The sequence below is a fragment of the Puma concolor genome, chromosome A3 (assembly GCF_028749965.1).
Source record: "Puma concolor isolate L17-30 chromosome A3, mPumCon1.1.hap2, whole genome shotgun sequence".
NCBI lineage: Eukaryota > Metazoa > Chordata > Mammalia > Carnivora > Felidae > Puma > Puma concolor.
The window spans coordinates 50,528,628-50,549,733 of record NC_141669.1 but is presented as its reverse complement, the minus strand read 5'-3'; the positions used below and the strand labels follow the sequence as shown (position 1 = coordinate 50,549,733).

Sequence of the window (21,106 nt, the reverse complement as noted above, 5' to 3'; positions counted from 1 at the left end):
TTCTCATGCCTCTGCACTACTAGCAAAGCTTTTGCTTTGTTATCAAAGTCATGGTGAATAAGTACAGATTTGCATTTCTCAAGCACACAGCTACAGAAGCTAGGGCTCTACAAGTCTTAAGATGAAGGAAATACTTTGTTAGCTGGTAGCCCTCTAAAAATCACCCTATTCACAGTCTGGAGCATAAAGGATACATTTGGCTATCAAAACAAAAACTGTAGTAATGAGGAAGTTTCAATATTGAAACAAAAACCTGCATATCATTGTCCAAAAGTTTTTTTAAAGGCCCAGAAACTAAAGCGCCATAGGACTACCTGCATAATTTAGCAAGCACTCTCCACCCCATGACTGTACCCAGGGGTGAGGAGCAGAAGACACTGACAGGAGGTGACCTCTGATTTGGGGGGGCAGGGGGTACGCTGTGGAACAGGCAGACACTGGGCACAGGGAGATAAATCACAAGAGAGAAGGGTCCGAGACAGACTGATCTCTTCCAACTCTTCTCAAAGGCTGGCCCTCTAGGCCAATCAGGAGGGCATCATCCTCTCCCCATTCTCGGGTCCTCTTGCCCTCCATTCCCTGACTTTAGATGTAAACAAAACAGCGTTAACTTAATGGTTAGGTGCATTGTTGGTTAAGCCTGATTAGCCTGGGAACCTGATAATGGTTTTTGTTGTTTTTTTTTTTTTTAAAAAGGACGTTCTGAGTCTTAAATTACCAACAAATTTTTTATTTATGTCTAGCATGTGACCATCTTTGGTTTGTTTTGGGAGTGAGTCATGACGAGAGGGGGGGATTCCTAGCACTGAAAATAAATGGAGAAAAGTGAGAACTCTTTTGTTTAAGAATCATGAAATATTAGAAATGATGCAAAGTACAACCCCAGCTGAGAAATATAATTTCATTCCTTGAAGACTTAATCAAAGCCAAAGTTGAGAGGCAGTAACGTTCTAGGCAGCATCTAGAAACCTGCTTTCTTGTTCATAAATGATCAACATAAACACACTGAACTTCTGACAGGGACCTTTGGATAAGCTTTAAACATGGATTGTGGAATGTTTCAGACGGCTTTTCTCTTTTTCTCATAAGGGACTAATTATCCCACTTTTAAACTCCTGAAACGATATATGGTTTCAGCCTAAAATAGGTAAGATGTTTTGTTTCCTTTAAAATTCTGGATATGTGGGGGCACCTGGGTGGCTCAGTCCGTTGGGCGTCTGACTTTGGCTCAGGTCATGATCTCACAGTTTGTGAGTTCGAGCCCCTCGTTGGGCTCTGTGCTGACAGCTTGGAGCCTGGAGCCTGCTTTGGATTCTGTGTCTCCCCCACCCCTGCTCATGCTCTGTCTCTATCTTTCAATAATGAATAAACATTAAAAAACAAAAATTAAAATTCTGGATATCTGGATATGAAGTTGAATTACTATAAAAATGGAGTAGCTAAGCAATTCTTCATACTTTAGTAGGACAATAAAAATAAATAACAACAGCAAAAAAAAAAAAACCCTAACAAATCTAACGTTTTATCAAAACTATCAAGGGAGTTGGTGAGTACTCTGCAAAAATCACGGCTCTGAAACCCAGAATGCAGACAAACTTAAAGCAGCGCCAGTCTGGCAGTCTTTAGTATACCTGTGCCCGGTACATTCTCAACAGGCAGCTGGAGTTTACTACATCCTAGAAACCTAACGGCTTTTATTTCACTAAAGAGGAAGATTCTTTTTATCCCAATAGAAGAATTTCAAGTTTTGATACAAAAACAATTAAAACAGGATTAAACCTATGGGGACTCAATCCATCCTTGGACTACGAACAGAATGAAGTAAGATTTTTTACTTATTCCTCCCATTTTGTTTCCCTTAAACACACACACACACACACACACACACACACACACACACACACAGCACACCAAACTAAGCTGTGTTATAAAATAAGATGTGTACACCTTCAAGGCTTTTTATTATGGTCTTCCTTAAGTTTTATCCTTATTGGGATAAAGATTAAGTATTTCTACACTACTCTTAATTAAGTCTCAAGTCACAACAAAAACATATAGAAGTAATTCTTTTTTTTTTTTAAAGGACACTCAAAAGAAAATAATCAAGTACTCTGAGTACTTTCTTCCATTCTCCTATCCAGAATTTCAAGGCCTCTGAAAAACAACATGAATGAAAATAGTGGTTCTGAGACCTAAATTTGTTATAATTTTTTGCAGTCTTTTTCTCAGCCAAAAGCTACCTATTCAAATTAATCTGAATGAAGCATTTCAAAATAAAAATGTAAAAGACTACCCTTACATGCCTTAAGAAAATTATTTGTGATATACACACTCCTAAAAATTTAGATAGGTTTATGTGAATAAAATCCCAAATAAAGATTAAAAAATAAAGTCATTTTAGAAATAACTCTGGTTACTCCCATACCAACCACACAGGTCATATGAGGATTTAAAATGCAATCATGAATTTTGAAAAAATAAACATATATATATATATATTCTTATCTATAAAAACACTAGCATACAAACTTCAAACTAAAAGGTTATCCAAAGTAACACACAAATGTTCTAAATCTTAAGGAAACTTAAAAATATCTCTTCTATGTGTAAATAAAAGCAGAATAAAACAGATCTGAATGCATTATTAGGTAATTTGCTCTGGAAACCTGTTAATAAATTATTGGTGGGAATTCTCAATAGTCATTATGCTGCTACCCGAAGCACATTTTCTTCAGTAAAAGCGTAAGTAAACTAATAGACTTTATGTTAGTCATCACATATTACAACCAAGTATGACTCTGACAATAACAGGAGTGGTCACACAGTGCCTCAGATTCAGCTGTGTCTTGAATTTCTCACTGAAGGATTAGGCCAACCTACCTTTGGGACAATTTTATCAGTAGACACAAACAACAGGTGTCTTTTTAATCCTGTTCTTTTAAAGTCTGTATCACTAGTCTATAACAGAGAGCAATGAGAGAGTTCTAGCAGATGAAGCAAGAGGGTAACTGTGTTCTAGAAGAAACATTTATCTGTCTTTCGATCCAAGCTTCTCAATTAATTCCTGAAGAGGTGCCAACTCACGCCTATCAATCAGATTAAACTCCTAAAAAAAGAGAAGAAAAGTAAAATTTAAAAACAGATCTAATATTAAAACTCTGCAAATATCAGAGAAGGGATTCCTAACCCTAGTTTTCTGAAATCCAAAAAATGATGAAATCATCTCTGTAAACTTTTTTTTTTTTTTTTTTTTTTTTTTAGAGAGAGAGAGAGAATGTACTCACACCTGAGCAGGGAAGAGGGGCAGAGGGAAAAAGAGAGAATCCCAACCAGGGTTCCATACTCAGCGCGGAACCGGATGCGGGGCTCCATCCCAATGAACCTGAGATCATGACCTGAGCCAACTGACTGAGCCACCCAGGCACCCCTGTAAACATTTTAAAATGGGATCATTTTTATTCATTTTTTTGAAATATAGGGGGACTGACTAAAAAAACAACTGTATATATCAGCATGATCTTCACTGAGTAAAACATTAAAATCAAAACTATATATATTTTTGCATTTACATGGAAATGATCTTGAAACTATACAATGAGCTTTTGATAGTGGCCAGGAGCTTTCGATAGGGGCAGTGGATCTGTTGCTTTCATAGATCTATACCTACATCTATCTGGTGTCTGTCTATTCTATAGCTATACTACACCCCCACCCTCTATCTGTACCTATACATCTGTATCAGCACCTACACTATACCTATAACTATGCTGTGCAACAATCTCAGAAGGAAGACAGAGAAAAGCACAGTACATTCTCCTTTGTGTGGCACATATAACTGAAATACACAGGATCTACTATAAAACTACTGACTTTTCTACCAAAAAACAGTGTCTAGACAGATGTAGTTACATTTTGCATATAGAATTATCTATCTCTAAAGCTGCTTTAATATCTTTTTCAAACAATGAATTGTTTTTATTTTTTAAATTTCTTTTTTTTATGTATTTTGAGAGCGAGTGGGAGAGGGGCAGAGAAGGAGGAAGAGAAAATCCCACTGACAGCGCCTGATATGGGGCTCAACCCCACGGACTCTGACATCATGACCTGAGCCTAGATCAAGAGTCAGAAGGTTACACAACTGAGCCACCCAGGTGCCCCTCTTTTGATTTTTAAAAATTCCACTTCCAATTAAGGGCCCATAAATAATAGGCCACATCTCTGAAGGGGATGGTCCTTGAAGTTTCTAGCTGATGACTTCATAAGATTTGGCCTGAAATGGTACTTCTGGAAGGTTAAACCAAGACAGCGACTAACATGTTCTTCCAAAAGTCTCTCTTTCGGATATAGCCATCTCATGAAACAACCCAACTGCCGACGTTTTCTCATAGTATCCCTTCACTCGGCAGTGGCGATGGAACAGGGGGGTACGGAAAGCTATCCTGGGTTTCCGGTGCTCTTTGTCACATCCTAACCAGAGACCCGGTGGGGACAGACAGAGGCAGAAGGCCTAAAATGGGGGGGAAGCTTTCTATGTCGCTCTGCACACCAATGAAGTAAACAACACGGAAAGGAGAAAAGAGAGAATTCTGCTTATGCTTTCACTCTACGTCTATAAATTAGACAACTCAGTAAATTGCTCTTTATTAAAATTACCAATCAAATGAGTTCAAGACAAAGGACAAAGAAGTCAACACAGTTCAACTTACCTGAACAAAGAAGATAAAGTGCTTAAAGGAGGTGTTGAGGTGGGCCTCCTCTTGCAGCTGCATCACAGAATCAAAGTGCTGGTGATAAATATGGGCATAAACCCGGAACAGACGCTTTAGAATGGTCTTCGCCACAGACATAAAGTTTTTGGGAAACGGGACACCTGTAAGCAAATATATACGTACATTTATACACATATCAATTGGTCTTTTAGCTAACAGTAGAAAGTTTAGAAACTGCCATATGCAACTCCAACACACAAACACACACATTCACAAATACAAGTCTATTTTCCAGATATTTTTTTAAAGGGCAAAGGGAAAAAAAATCTCAAACAAATATATGAGGTATCCTCACATAGCATGCTTGTTCTGACTGCCTTAGACTAATAGGCACAGACATCAACCTATGATGTGCCGTTGAATCAAAGTTAAAATAAACATAATTTTAGCTATTTAACACTAGAGTTTCTTCCCAAGATTCAATGCAACAAGAATAAGTATTTTGACTATAAATAAAAACTTCTATTTTTGTAATTTGTAACTCTAAAAAATTTTTACACTCACACATGCACTCAATTAGGAATGAAAATTCCAAGAGAAAAAGGCATTATAATCTATGGTCTACAAATATTTTATCTTCTGAATTACTCTGAAAGACTAGTTTTTCTTCCTTAAATTAGGAGTCCCCAAATGTTTATCTTATCTTTTCAAAGTGCTATTTTCATTTTCCTACAGTACAAGACAGAGATACACTTCCTGAAAAGGAGAGGAAGGGCACCTCACCATTTTGCAAAGAAAATGAACACTTCCTTAGAAATGAACTGAGAGATGGTTTGGTAATCTCCCTCCAAGCAGTGTAGGTGGGGATGTGTCTCAATTCCTGAGAATTCCAGCTGATAAGATCAAAGTCTTAGAAAACAGGGACAGAAGGACAATACAGTGGCACGGAGAACACTATATAAACATATAAGTCATCAGCTTCCAAAATAACCTAGATTAGACAGCCTTAATAAGCTATTCCACAGCACCGCTCAAGAAACATTTTCCTTTCTTCAATCTTTCAGAAAACAAAGGTTAAAACACTTTCTCCTTTCATGCATTTTCTCAACCAGTCCATTTAATAGCCTGAAATTTAATGTCTTTTACTCTTTCAAGCTAATTTTTTTCATTTCTCCCACATCAGTCTTGGCTAAGAACTTGCATTTTCATTTCGTTTTAAATTTTATTAATTTTTTTTCAAGGTAAGCTCTGCACCCAACATGGGGCTTGAACTCACAACCCTGAAATCAAGAGTCACACACTCTACTGATGGAGCCAGCCAGGTGCCACTAACAACTTGCATTTTCAAACATAATCCTGGAGCCTGTGGGCATGTTTTTCTGGACTGGGTCTTGTACTCCCGTATTGAAGAGATGAATTTTTAAGTCAAACTCCTTTCTGAGAATTTACAAATATGCATCTTGCTAATAAAAGGAATAGTTAACAATTGGATGTATTAGTTCAAAATGAGTAATAAACAATTCTATCCAATAAGAATAAATAATCGGCAGAAAATGTGGATAACAGCCTAACCGAGGGGGGAAAAGATTCCAGAACATTAGGCCGAATTACTGAAGAATGGAAAGCTGAAAAAAGAGAATAAAGTTGTAACTATTCTTTATCTTCCATAAATGGGAAGATATTCTTTAATGAATAAAGAACTGTAAGTAATTTGTTTCAAACCAAGCCCTTTCCAAACTGAATTTAACAGAAACATTCAAGCACAGTCAATACACAATAGAGAATCAGTGAGATGGGAATGCAAACTGGTGCAGCCACTCTGGAAAACAGTATGGAGGTTCCTCAAAAAACTAAAAATAGAACTACCCTACGACCCAGCAATTGCACTACTAGGCATTTATCCAAGGGATACAGGTGTGCTGTTTCGAAGGGACACATGCACCCCCATGTTTATAGCAGCACTATCAACAATAGCCAAAGTATGGAAAGAGCCCAAATGTCCATCGATGGATGAATGGATAAAGATGTGGTATATATATACAATGGAGTATTACTCGGCAATCAAAAAGAAGGAAATCTTGCCATTTGCAACTACGTGGATGGAACCAGAGGGTATTACGCTATGCGAAATTAGTCAGAGAAAGACAAACATTATATGACTTCACTCATACGAGGACTCACTCGTATGAGACACAGAACAGATGAACATAAGGAAAGGGAAGCAAAAATAATATAAAAACAGGGAGGGGGACAAAACAGAAGAGACTCATAAATATGGAGAACAAACTGAGGGTTACTGGAGGGGTTGTGGGAGAGGGGATGGGCTAAATGGGGAGGGGCACTAAGGAATCTACTCCTGAAATCATTGGTGCACTATATGCTAACTAATTTGGATGTAAATTTTTAAAAATAAAAAATAAAATTAAAAAACAAAACAAAAAAAAGAATCGGCGAGAGAGGAAATAAAAGGTTTAATAATAAAATGGAAAAGCTGACCAACGGCAAACAGACCAGGTATAATGTGATACATGCTTTCCCCTGAAAGAGCCACTGATTAGATTGCAGTAAGGAATCTGCCAGGGTCAGAATGTGTGTATCTCCTCAAAACGCCTATGTTGAAATCCTAGCGCCCAGATGATGTTATTAGGAGGCAGGACTCTGGGAAGTGATTAGGTCACAAGCGCATAGCCCTCAGGAGTGGGATCGTGCCCTTATAAAAGAGGCCCCAGAGAACTTTTGCTGACACCTTCCACTATATGAAGACTAGGTAAGAAGTCAGCAGCCTGAGACCCAAAAGTGGGCCTTTGCAAGGACCCAACTATGCTGGCACCCTGATCTTAGACTTCCAGCCTTTAGAACTGAAAAGTAACTTTTTGTTATTCATAAGTTATCTGATCTCTGGCATTTTTATTATTAGCAGCCAGAACAGATAAGACAGAATCCAACCTGTTGCTCATAAGACACTCTTAAACTGAAAATGACAAGGAGTGATCTTATGAATAGTGAAGCCAAAATCTTAATCAAAATATTAGCAAATAAAAAATACGATTCCAGTAAAACATTAAAAATCTACATATACTGGAGAAAACCTTATGGTGACCAACAACAGACACTGGGAAAATATCACAAAACTCAACAACCATACCTGAGTTTTAAAAATTCACACACCTCTAACCAAAAGCACGATTCCTGCTTAATGCTGAAGTACTAGAAGCACTTGCATCAAAGTAAGGAAACAAAAGGATGTCTGCCATCATCATCATTACTCAGCACTACTCTGGGGCAATTAGATAAGACTTATACAAGAAACACCCATATCAGAAAGGAAGAGGCAAAATTAATATTATCTTAATGTGATTGCATACTTCAAAAACTCAAGAAAACCAACCAAAACAACTAAAATAATCAGAATCTGATGGTCAACTTATATAAAAATGTATATGAAAATCAATAGCTTTCCTATATACTAAACAATAACCATGTGGAAGGCAGGTATCAATTAAAAAAACACAAAATGTCTAGGGATAAACTTAAGACACTTGAAAAATTAACAAAGTAAACTATAGAACTGCATAAGAGGAAGAAATAAAAGACATGAAGAAATGAAGAAATATATCTTGTTCTTGGGTAGAAAGACTCAGTATTGTCAAGAGAATAAGACTGCCTATATTAATCTACAACTTGAATGAAATAATAATCAAAATCTCATGAATATTTTTATTTTACCTTGCAAAAATATTCTAGGTTCTTTGGAAGAACAAATATCCCAGAATAGCGGTGAATATTCTGAAAAAGAAGAGGAAGGAAGAGAGACTAGCCCTACAAGATGCTCAAAGATATATGGCCATGGTTATTAAAACAGTGTGGAATCCCTGTAGGAACAGATAAAGAGAATGAAAGACTCCAAATTATATGGCAATCTGGTGTACACATAAATAATCTGGGGAGAAACGACACATGTATTTGATAAATGGTGTTGGACAAACTGATTAGCATTTATAACTGGAAAAAAATGGAGGGAGCCTTGAGAAAAAAATTTCTGGCAAGAACAAAGATTTAAACATAAAAACAAAACCACAAAAGTACTAAATGAAAAAGTGGACAAATATTTTTATAATCTTGAAATAGGGAAACCCTTTCTAATCATTGTACTAAAATCCATACATCATAAAGGAAAAGATCAGCAGGACAAAATAAGAAAGTTACATACAGCAAGAATACCTCATGAACAAAATAAGAAAAAGGCAACCTGGGGAAAAATACATATAACATATACAACGAGCTAATATCCTTACCACACAAAGAAATGGACAAAGGATAGAAACAGAAAATAATGATCAATAATCCAAATCAGTATTGTTTTAAATACATTAAGTACATTAAGACAAATTTACCCAAATTGAAAAGAATAAAAACTGAGTAGCCAACAAGTAATAGTGAAAAAACACAGGCAGACACAAACACAACAGAAGGGATTTTGCATGTACAATCTTTTTGGAGAGGAATTTAGCAGTCTTTATTACTTTTTTTTTTTTTTTTTTTAAGTAACAGAGTATTAAAAAGAACACAACACATTTATCAGTTAAAAAGAAAAACAGTTCAACATTATAACTTACCAATCTTGGAAGGAAAAAGAGTTTCATCATCAAGCTGATCCTGAACCCAAGTCATCAAATAGTCAATGTATTTTGGAGCAGAACATTTGATTGGCTTTTTAATATTGGTACCATCTGCCCAATGATATTCATATCTGGGGAGAAAAAGATTTTATTGATATGAGTTTTCAAAAACATTAACAAATCTACAACTTGTAATCAAAGTAGGCCCACAATTTCTCAGTAGACGTTACATACAACTTTATTAAATTACCTCTCAAGTTCTGCTGAAGATTACTCAAAGTTCCCTACAGAATTATCCTGAAATATGAGCTATAATTGAAAGAGAAAAGGAGGATAATGTGGCAGCTGACAGTGCCAGAATGGATTTTTTTTTTAACACAGCCCTAGGAAAGATAAAGGAACTACGCATTCCAGGCAGAGGGTGCTGAGGACTGGGTAAGAGACTGATGCATCCACCCCATTCTACAACAGTTGGCCATGAAAGTATCAACATCAGAGTCAAGACAGTAAGACTGTTTCTTGGAGAGGGTAAGTAAAGAAACATCCTGAGGCATGCATCTTTTCCTCTCTCCCTTTGCTGAGCTAGAATGATTAAGACTTCTGCAAAACTTCACTGTGTGAAGCATTTAAGCCATAGAGAAGTTTAATTAATAAAACTTAACACAAAATAAAAACATTCCTCCAAAATACTGTAATTAAAAATAGGACTATAAACTCATTGGACACTTTTTTCCTTTATACCTGTAGCAAATTCAGGAAGGACAGTTTTTTCCCAAGGGGTAAATATCTCACTCAATACCATCTATCCTCACATAAAATGGCCAATTATTGGCAAAAAGACTGGAAAGAAACACACTAAAACATTAATCCCACCACACTTTGACTTAACATTATGGGTGATAAAGAGTTCCATGTTTCTTAATATTTCTTGAAATTTATTATAGTCAAATTTCTATTTTTTATTTTTAAAGTTTATTTATTTATTTTGAGAGAGAGCGAGCGAGCGCGCACACGCACACACCCACTCACAAGCTAGGGAGAGGCAGAGAAGGAGCGAGAGAATCCCAAGCAGACTCCAAGCTGACAGTACACAGCCCAAGGCAGGGCTTGATCTCACAAACCCTGAGCCGAGATCAAGAGTCGGACGCTTAACCAACTGAGCCACCCACGTGCCTCTATAGTCAGACTTTTAAAACCTAGCATCTTTGAGCCAGATTAAAGCAGCACAATTTGCAAGTAATTAACATAAATTACACACAAGAAAAAATTGAACATTACTTACTATAATGCAATTAAATACTAAATACCACATACCAAAATATTTAATAACAAAAAGCTTATAGGGAAGTATTCGAGAACTCATAAAACTGAACTACTTTTACACAAGCAAACAGATAAAAAAAACAAAAAAGCTTTATAATTTGATTTGCATCAATTAGCAGTTAGCTTTATTTAGTACTTCAAGTACCTATATAATAGGCAGTATATGTACCTTGGACCTGCAGACATGACTGGACAGCTTGCTTCAGTGCAGAATTCTGTAATAGTCCCATATAACATGTTGATCTGGTTGAAGAAATCCACAGCTGGAAAAATAAAAGGAAAATTGTGTTAAAATGTTTGTGCCAACACAGTAAAATATCAGACCTCTCAGTTGAAGAAAAATGGACAATGCCTTCAAGTTCTTGAATAAATCCCCAGGAGATTCAACAATCCAGAGGCACTGCAAATTCTCTTCTAAGTTGCTTCTTCTCAAGTTGTTTACTTAACTTTAAAATTAACTTTTAATATATATTCACTTTAATATACTAAGCTTTTACCCAGCATAGAAGAGCAGGAAAATAAAACATTAGCGGCAATTCTAACTTAATGGTGACTATTGGATCATTAGAATATATAATTTGATTATATCCAAAGGAATAAAAAAAATCTATTGCTTGCTATCAATCTGGACCAGACAATACCATTTGTGTTAGGAGAAACTGTTGTGGAATATACTGTGAAGGAGAAGGTGTAGCAGCTATATTAATAAGCATTTGAAAAATCTTATAAAAAACCTGAAGCCTAGGGACACCTGAGTGGCTCAGTCGGTTGAGCATCTGACTTCGGCTCAGATCATGATCTCACGGTTTGTGAGTTTGAGCCTCAAACTGGGCTTGCTGCTGTCAGCCTGTCAGCATAAAGCTTGCTTCCGATCCTCTGTCCCCCTTTCTCTACCCCTCCCCCGCTTGCACTCTCCCCAAAATAAGTAAATAGTTAAAAAAACAAAACAAAAAAACAACCTGAAGCCTAACTCATGCTGAGGACATAAAAAGGACATGGGATAATATCCCTTGCCTCTGAGACTCCAGCTAAGAGAAGGGACAAAATTGAAACAAAGAGTACAACACGTTAAGGGTTCAGAGAAAAGACAACATCTTGAAGGGCTGAGGTAGTCAGAGAGCACTTCCTTCAGGAGCTTCAGCTAGGTATGGAAGACAATGGAGGAGGAAGGGGGTAAGTAATGAACTTATCTGAGTAAAATGTTCCTCTGCAAAGACACCCACATAAGCTTTGGAAAGTTTGAAAAAATGTTTTCAGTTCCCTGTCTAAAGGAGTACCTACCTAAAAACCAACTAGGGCTTTTCCAAGTTTCTTAAAAATCAAGTAGACAAAAAAGTTCTACTTTGTCAAAAGGATTTTTATATAAAACTCCCTCACTTATAAACCTCCCTCTTAATGAGTCATGTTTCTAAGAAAGTAATAGGCATTCAATATTCATTCAAAACAAACAGTATGCCCAGATGGTGTGCTGGCTTATTGGTCTAAAGCAGCTGTTCTCAAAATGTGGTCCGGGGATCCCTCCTAGTTTCAAGGGGCATCTGTGAGGTCAGAGCATTTCAATGGCTCTTTTCACACTCATCCTCTCAGAAGGCACAGTGGAGTTGTCCAGAGGCTCCTGATGTGAGGCATCACAACAGAATGAATGCAGAAGTGGACAGGACGACTCGGTTGTCTCCTATTAAGCCAAACGTGAAAAGAGATTTCCAAACATGTAAAACAATGCCATACTCATCACTAAAACTCAATTTGGAAAACAATCATTTTTCATAAAAATATATTTAGGTCAACATGCAGTGAGTTATTTTTAAAAAATTAAAAAGTATTTATGGGGCGCCTGGGTGGCTCAGTCGGTTAAGTGTCCGACTTCAGCTCGGGTCATGATCTCGTGGTTTCTGAGTTCAAGCCCCGTGTCAGGCTCTGTGCTGACAGCTCGGAGCCTGAAGACTGCTTTGGATTCTGTGTCTCCTCCTCTCTCTGCCCCTCCCATGCTCATGCTCTGTCTCTCTTTGTCTCTCAATTTATTATTAATTATATAATATATAATTTATTATTTATTTATTATAAATGTTAAACAAAAATTTTTAATAAAAAAATTAAAAAGTATTTTAAATGTCTCAATTTTAACTTCTAACACAGTAAGTGTCACTAGATATAACCTACATAATTAAAAGCTCTTTGGGGTTCTTGATAATTTTTTAGAGAATAAAGGGATCTCGAGACTGAAAGTTTTGAGAACAGCTAACCTAAAGAAAAAGTCTCAAAAACTGAAGGCTGAAGAAGGCCAACAGATGCCTTCAAAATAACAGATGATAATTTGAGTTAAGGTTTAAAAGAACAGGGGAGAGGGGTGTCTGGGTGGCTCAGTAGGTTGAGTGGTTAAATGCCCGACTTTGGCTCAGGTCATGATCTCACAGCTCCTGAGTTCGAGCCCCATGTCGGGCTCTGTGCTGACAGCTCAGAGTCTGGAGCCTCCTTTGGATTCTGTGTCTCCCTCTCTTTCTGCCCATCCCCTGTTCACATGCTCTCTCTCAAAAATAAACATTTAAATTTTTTTAATCTTTATTTATTTTTGAGAGACAGCGTGTGAGCAGGGGAGGAGCAGAGAGAGAAGGAGACAGAATAGGAAGCAGGCTCCAGGCTCCGAGCTGTCAGCACAGAGCCTGACGCAGGGCTCGAACTCACGAACCATGAGATCATGATCTGAGCTGAAGTCGGACGCTTAACCAACTGAGCCACCCTAGGTGCCTCCCTCAAAAATAAACATTAAAAAAAATTTTTTTAATTAAAAATAAACATTAAAAAGATTAAAAATAAAAGAATAGGGGAGGGTCTTTTTTGAATATATTATGCTTCACATGGCTCACAAATAAAAAGATACATAAAAATATATAGTGATTTTTTTTTAATGTTTTATTTTTGAGAGAGAGAGAGAGAGAAAGAGAGAGAGAGAAACAGAGCATGAGTGGGGAGGGGCAGAGAGAAGGGGACAACAGAATCCAAAGCAGTCGCCAGGCTCTGAGATGTCAGCACAGAGCCTGACACAGGGCTCAAACTCACAAACTGTGAAATCATGACCTGAGCCAAAGTCAGACACTTAACCAACTGAGCCACCCAGGCACCCTTATAAATGATAAATCTTAATCCCAGTCACTCCAACTTCCTCTTACAGATAACCACTACATTATTTTTTTTTTTTTTTGTCTCCTGCCTCCTAAGTACCTTTATCCTGTGTTACACAAAATATATCTGTACATAGTTCTGTACCTTGTTTTTTCCTCTTAGTAATATGAATAATGGCTTTTTAATGTGCTGAGGAAAACAAAATTTTTTCTCAATATGGCTACTAGAGTTTTAAATTACATTTGTAGTGCACATTATATTTCTATCAGACAGTGCTGGTCAAAGGAGTGATTAGCATTAGCTGAATTAACTCCACAAAAAAGATAGCTAGACACCATGGAAGTATACACACGGTTGGGAGTATATGCCACCACTGAGTAGTCTTACAAACAAACAAAATCAAACTTGAATTTGAACAAAGCTCCAAATCTGTGCAAACATGGGTGCCGCTAGCCACATACGGCTACTTACATTAAAAATAAATTTAAAATTTAGTTCCAGTCACTCTAGCCACATTTCTAGAGCTAAATGGCCACAGTACAGATATAGAACATATGCATCATTGCAAGAAATGATACTGGACAGTGTTGCTCTAGATCTAACATTTACAGGAAATAAAAGGAAGAAGAGAACATAATGGATGCCCTGAGGGTATAATCAACAGAATTCATACTGTGGTAAACAAATGAACTGGTTTCTTCAACAATAACAAAATAGCAAGAAAAATAGACTGCAATGAGGGGAAACCTGTGGATTAAGAGATTCAAGAAACATTACACACAGGCCTTATTAGTCCTGATTTAAAACAACCATAAATTTTTTTAAAAAGAAACATTTAGGGGCACCTGGGTGGCTCAGTTGGTTGAGTGTCCAACTTCTGCTCAGATCATGATCTCACAGTTCGTGAATTCGAACCCCACATCCGGCTCTGTGCTGACGGCTTGGAGCCTGGAGCCTGCTTCAGATTCTGTGTGTCACTCTCTCTCTGTCCCTCCCTCACTCATGCTCTGTCTCTCTCTCTCTCTCTCTCAAAAATAAATAATAGAACATTTTTAAAAATTAAAATAAAAAAAAGAGAAACATTTATAAGACAATCAGGGAAAATGTGAACACTGACTGGATATTTGCTAACAAAGGAATGACAGTATTGTCATTATCTTTAAAAGGGGGTGTTCTTGTCTTTTAGAGATAGGGAATATTTATAAATGAAATATATTTGGGATTGACTTCAAATCAATCAGGGAGAGGTGGGTCGGCCTGCAAACGAGGAACAAAGAGAAGTGGGGAGAGGTGGGGAGGGGAGGGAGGTGGAGAGGGAGGAATGAAAATATAGAAAGAAAAAAAACAATCAGGGTGAGATACAGAAGCATGAACTGGCCATGAATTGACAGTTGTTGAAAGTGGATAATGGATGCCTGGGAATTCACTATACTAGTTTCTCTACTTCTGTATGTTTGAAATTTTCCATTAAGAAGTTTAAAAATGCCTGTAACATCTAAATTTCCTAACAGATTTAAACCTTATCACCCAGCACTGATCTCAGAAATGACGGGCTTGGGGCACCTGGGTGGCTCAGTTGGTTGAGTATCAATCTTGATTTGGGCTCAGGTCACAATCCCAGAGTCCTGGGATCAAGCTCCGCATTGGGCTCTGCACTGAGGTGAAGCCTGCTTAAGATTCTCTTTCTCTCCCCCACCACCCCTCTCCCCGACTCGCGTGCACGGACTCTCTAAAATTAAAAGAAAAAAGAAAAAAAAGAAATGACAGGCTCAAATATTCAAATCTCTAACTTCAGTACATATAACCTTCCATGTAATGCTAGCTTTCTTGAACTCAGAGTGATTTTCAGCTCATGGGTCCCTCCTGTTTTCTCCCAATTTCTTAATTTCCTTCTGACCACTTCTAAGTCACAACAATCAAGTGACTGCCCATATGAACTGCAACGGGCTTTTGTGTATACGCAGGCAGATGAGAGCTGCTGGGAGTGGGGGTGCAACTGTGAGGATGCGTTCCCTGCAAAGTCATAGAATTTTGCATTCCAATCTTTTATTTGACCTTACTCAGCAATTCATCCATTCTATCCTCAGAAATTAACCCAAAGCACTCAACGTTTCTCCTCCAGTCTGTCTACTCAACCACACTGGCTACAACCAAGTACTCTGAAAAGAACAGTTTCTAATGTATTTGTACTTCTGAGTTTCTTTACAGGTACAGCATTATACTACAACAGTTATACCTGTAAAAGGAAATTCATTAACAAAAAAATGTTGGCAAAATGTTCTTATAAATCAGCAAAGCTGAATGCTATTGAAAACTTACTGTTAACAGCAATCCATTCATTGAGGTCCTCTCCCTCTGGTAACATAACAGCTTGTCTCAGATTCCCACTTCCCAGAGTTGCTTCTGCATGTTTTAAGAGTTCATACTGATGAGAGCCCTCAGGGATATTCTTCTTTGGTTTGAACGTTTTGGAAGAGCGGCTGCTGCTGTTAGGTTGAAAGTAAAAGTATTATCAATTTTTAGGACTGAAAGCAGCATGGCATAATTTTAGGCATATAAATTGTTCTGAAAATAAAAAATACTCCCTGAAAAGTGCCAGGATGGGGAGGGTGTTATGATCCTAATCTGAGTGCCAAAAGTTAAAATAATTACATTAAGTGTCAGCTAGGGTAAAAGAGAAATTAGTATTTTAATACACTTGGTGAAAGGGTAAAGTGTATAATATTTTGGGAAGGCAATATAACAAGATCTACAGACACGGGAAGTACTTTCAACCCATCCCTTCTACTTCTAGGTATTTCTCCTAAATATGGATAAGGATGTGCTTCCCAAGATTGGTTTTAACAGTGAAAAATGTGGAAACAATCCTAAAGCTTATTAGTAGAGGAATAAATAAATCACAATACATCCATAACATGGAATACTATACAGTAGTTAAGAACAAGATAGAGCTACATGTATTCACATGGAAAGATCTCAAGACATAGTTTAACATATTAAAAGACAAAATGTACAGTGGAAGTCCATTCTGTAAATGCATAGATAACGTTAGAAAGGGGGCACCAGAGGAAGAGCATGCGACTCTTAATATCAGGGTTGAGTTTGAGGCCCACATTGGGTGTAGAGATTACTTAAAAATAAAATCTTAAGAAAAAGAAAACTAACATGAAATGATATCTCAAGATTCACTATGATCTTCATCTAAATTAATACCTTTATGCTTCCAATGGTACCATCAAAACAGTGTAAACAATCCACAAAACGGGAGAAAGTATTTGCAATTCATAGAGGTGATAAAGGACCTGTATCCAGGATAAAGAATTCTTCCAACTTAAAAACAAAAAAACAACCCAATTTAAAAATGATCACAAGAGGGGTGCCTGGGTGGCTCAGTCGGTTGAGCGTCGACATCAGCTCAGGTCATGATCTCACAGCTCATGAGTTCGAGCCCCGCGTTGGGCTCTGTGCTGACAGCTCAGAGCCCGGAGCCTATTTCTGCTTCTGTGTCTCCCTCTCTCTCTGCCCCTAACCCACTCACATTCTGTCTCTGTCTCTCTCAAAAATAAACAAACGTTAAAAATAATAATAATAAATAAATAAATAAATAAATATGATCACAAGATTCAAACACATTACTCCAAAGAAGATATACAAATGGCCAATAGCAAACAAAAATATGCTGACCATCATTAGTCATTAGGAAAATGCAAATTAAAATCATGAGAGAACATTTCACATTCATTCAGGATGACTATAATCAAAAAGACAATTAACAAGTGCTACTTAGGATGTAGGTAAATTGAAACTCTCATGCAGTGCTGGTGGGAATGCAAAATGGTGCAGTGTTTTGAAAAAGTTTGGCAGTTCCTCAAAAGGTTAAACACAGTTACTATATAACTTCTCATTCTACTCAGACAGAATGAGAAATGAACGTGTACATCCAATACAAAAATCTGTACACAAAAGTTACAGATGTATATAAAAGTTACAGATGAATAATGGCTGCATTATTCATTAACAGTCAAAAAGTGGAAACTCAAATGCCTGTCAACAAAACAAAGTTTAAAAGAAAAAAAGGGCCTCACATTTAGATCCAAAAAGTAACTAAGCAACTGAGCATCCACAATCAAACCACTAATTTAACATGAACTCATAAGAGAAAGACTTTGGGGGAGAAGGGAGAGACTGTTCCAGTAATATGGAAATTTACAATTATAATCTAAGTCATACAAACTTTTAGACATGGTAATCATACTGTGTAGACCATACTCCTAAAAAATAATCGACAGGTAGGAAAAAATAATTTGAACAGATATTCTCCATAGTGCTATTTTATAACAGCAAAATACTAGACAGAATCCAAACTTCTCTGCTCTGTATTGGTTTGATAAGATTTCAAATCCATTTATGACTTGTTTTAATCCATTTGTTTATGACTTAAGTTTGTTTTAATTCGCTTGTTTATGACAAAGACAAAAAAAAGTTTTCATATAAGAATAAAGTAAATTGTGTCAAGACATCATCCTCTCATCTGTTCTCACCCATAACTCAGTAGTTCAGCTGCTCAGGGACCCTGCTGGGGCTTAACAATGAAAACTTATGAAGAAGTAACTCCGGCAAGGAGACATTTTGACTACAAATACCAAGAATTTGTGAAGAGTCCTCAAGAGTGTTGGGTATGGGCAAGGTGACACTCTGATGATCTGAACAGTTCTCTGTAAACCTTGGGACTATTAGCCCCTGCCACGCAAATGCCCAGCCCCAGAAGGAAAATCCACCTGCCGGTCAACACCAGCACCATGGTTCCCTGGCAACAAGGAACTTTTACTTTCGTGCTGGCAGCTGGACCTCAGCTCTGGGTTGGGTAAGCCCAACTCCTCTCCTCAGTACTGACTCGTATAAAGATACACCTCAACTAAATTTGGACTTTATTTCTTTCATGTCCCCTTGCCTGGAACAATAGTGTAAATAATCTATCACTGATTTGAAATATTTCACTAGCTTATTAAGAAACTTATCCTGTATGCACTTGGCTTATGAAATTCCTACAGCAAACCTAGGTTAAATAAATTGCTGGCAAAGACCAACTCAGTCTCTGAGTGTAATTTGCTTCCCAAAGCAAAACATTCTCACAGTAAGAAACTGGATAAACTCTGGTTACAGAATACTATACAATTTAATAATAAATTTAATGAAAATATCAAATATGTGGACGATGGATGTTTACTCAATCACACAACACACATTCAAGTAATGTACCAGGTAGAGAGAGCCACCTGAAAATAATGTGTTGGAGCAATGCTTCCCAAACCTAAAAATGTTTAAGAATCATCAGAGGAGCGCCTGGGTGGCTCACTTGGTTAAGCATCAGACTCTCATTCTGGCTCAGGTCATATCTCAGAGTTGGTAAGGTGGAGCTGAGCAGGGCTCTGCAGGGAGCCGTGCGGAGCCCGCTTGGGATTCTCTTTCTCTCTCAAAATAAGCATTTTTCAAAAATCGTCAGATAATTTACAAAAGTTTCCATTTAAGACTCATTTGGGCCCCAGGCCTTATCTCTAAAATATGATTCTACCCAGGAAAAGTTAATTACACAAAGTCACAGGGCCAGCCTGGTTGGCTCAATCAGGAGAGCATGCCACTCTTGATCTCGGAGATGTAAGCTTGAGCCCCACACCGGGTGTAGAGATTACTTAAAAATGAATAAATAAAATCTACACAAATTCACAATGTGGCTGAATTCGCACTGGACAGAAGTCTGTATGCAAGGCCGCAGCTTAACTTCAAGCTTCCCAAACTGCAGCACTACCCGTTTTCCGGGGGCAGTGTTTTTCCACGGGGGTAATTTAATACTGAAGGTAATAAAACTTGACAAACGGTGGAGTAAAACGCTAAGTCAGAATGGATCATTAGACTAGACGGCTCCAGACTTGAAAGGAATGGGAAGCCCAGAGACAGGGTTCGGGGTTCCGCCCCTGGGTCGTCCCGCCGCCCTCAGGGGCGCTCGGGCGGAAAAGTTTGGAGGCACTGCCGGCCTCGGAGCCTCACTACTCCGCAACCCTCTCCGCTTCCTTTGCCTCGACCTTCACCTCCATCTGCCTGGGCCCACGTCCGGGCCTCCCCCGTGGCCCGCGGGAGTGGGGGGAGGGGTGGCAAAGCAAACGTCAGTCACTTCGACCCCAACCCCGGGGCCCGGCCCTAGCCTCAGGCACCTCCTTGCCCCCTTCCTCGCCCTTGCCCTCGGCCTTCAGCCCTGGGGCCCTCGGCTCGGCCACACTCACAAGAGGAAGCTCATCTTCTATCCTCGGAGGGGAGGGGCCGTTGGCCCCCGCCGCGGTCTGGACTCGTAACCCGCGCGGGAACCACGAGGAAGCGGACAGCCCTCAGCTCTCCGCCAGCGGAAACACCGAGAGCCGCTGCTCCGAGCCGGGGGTCTTGCCGGTGCTAGCTGCTACGCTCGCCACCCCCACCTCGCCCACCCGAAATGCGGAACCAGCAAAATCTCGCGAGCGAAGGCTTCGGCTCGCCCCGCCCCTGCGAGAGGGACTGGGCGCGCCCCTTTGCGCCCCGCCCACTCCTAAAGCTCAGCCAATCAGCGGCCTCCGAGCCGGGACTGCCTTCTCCTGAAGGCGTGGTCAGGTAGCTCTCCTTGACCTGGAGGAGTGGCTCACCTTGTGCTTGGTCTGCGTTGTTGCTGTTGGGTTCAGTCCCATCTTCTCCTTATGGCAGGAGTCTCTCAAAGCGCTGCAATTTTTAAAAATTTAGTTTTATTTTTAAATGGAAATATAATTCACATAATATGAAATTGGCCCTTTAAAAATATACACTCTAGTGGTATTTTTCCTCTATTTAGAGTTGCACAACCATCACCTCTAATTCTAGAACATTTTTCCCCAAAAAGAAACCCATCATTTCTCTTTCTTCCTTCTGGCAACCCCTGGCAACAACTGGTCTACATTTTTTTATATGGTCTTGTACCTGGACATTTCACATAAATGGAATTATACAAATATGGTCTTGTGACTGGCTTCTCTCACTTAGCATAATATTTTCAAGGTTCATCCACATTGTAGTACTTAATTCCTATATATCAGTAGTTAACTCCTTTTTATGGCTGAATAATATTCCACTGTAGGAGTATACCTATTTTGTTTATCCATTCATCAGCTGATGGACATTTGAGTTGTTTCTACTTTTTGCCTATTATAAGTAGTGCTACTACCAACATTCCTGTACTGGTTCTTGTATGGATAAATGTGTGCATTTCTCTTGGGTATTATATCCAGGAGGGGCTGGATAGTATGCTAACTAAATATATGTTTAACTTTTTGAGGAATT

General features: G+C 38.4%; 1 protein-coding gene across 2 annotated transcripts; it reads right to left on the bottom strand.

The window, feature by feature from the left end:
* Positions 1-714: 714 nt before the first annotated feature.
* Positions 715-20,285, bottom strand: MOB1A (MOB kinase activator 1A). Of its 2 annotated transcripts, none has more exons than XM_025932052.2 (6): positions 20,050-20,285; positions 16,091-16,254; positions 10,821-10,914; positions 9,326-9,459; positions 4,707-4,870; positions 715-3,106 (listed from the first exon to the last, which is right to left on the bottom strand). In XM_025932052.2, the coding sequence occupies exons 1-6, from the start codon at positions 20,061-20,063 to the stop codon at positions 3,029-3,031; spliced, it is 648 nt and encodes a 215-aa protein (XP_025787837.1). In that variant the 5' UTR covers positions 20,064-20,285; the 3' UTR covers positions 715-3,028. The 2 variants fall into 2 exon arrangements, with proteins under 2 accessions (XP_025787837.1, XP_025787836.1); XM_025932051.2 differs by having other exon boundaries at positions 16,091-16,257; positions 20,050-20,284.
* Positions 20,286-21,106: the final 821 nt, after the last annotated feature.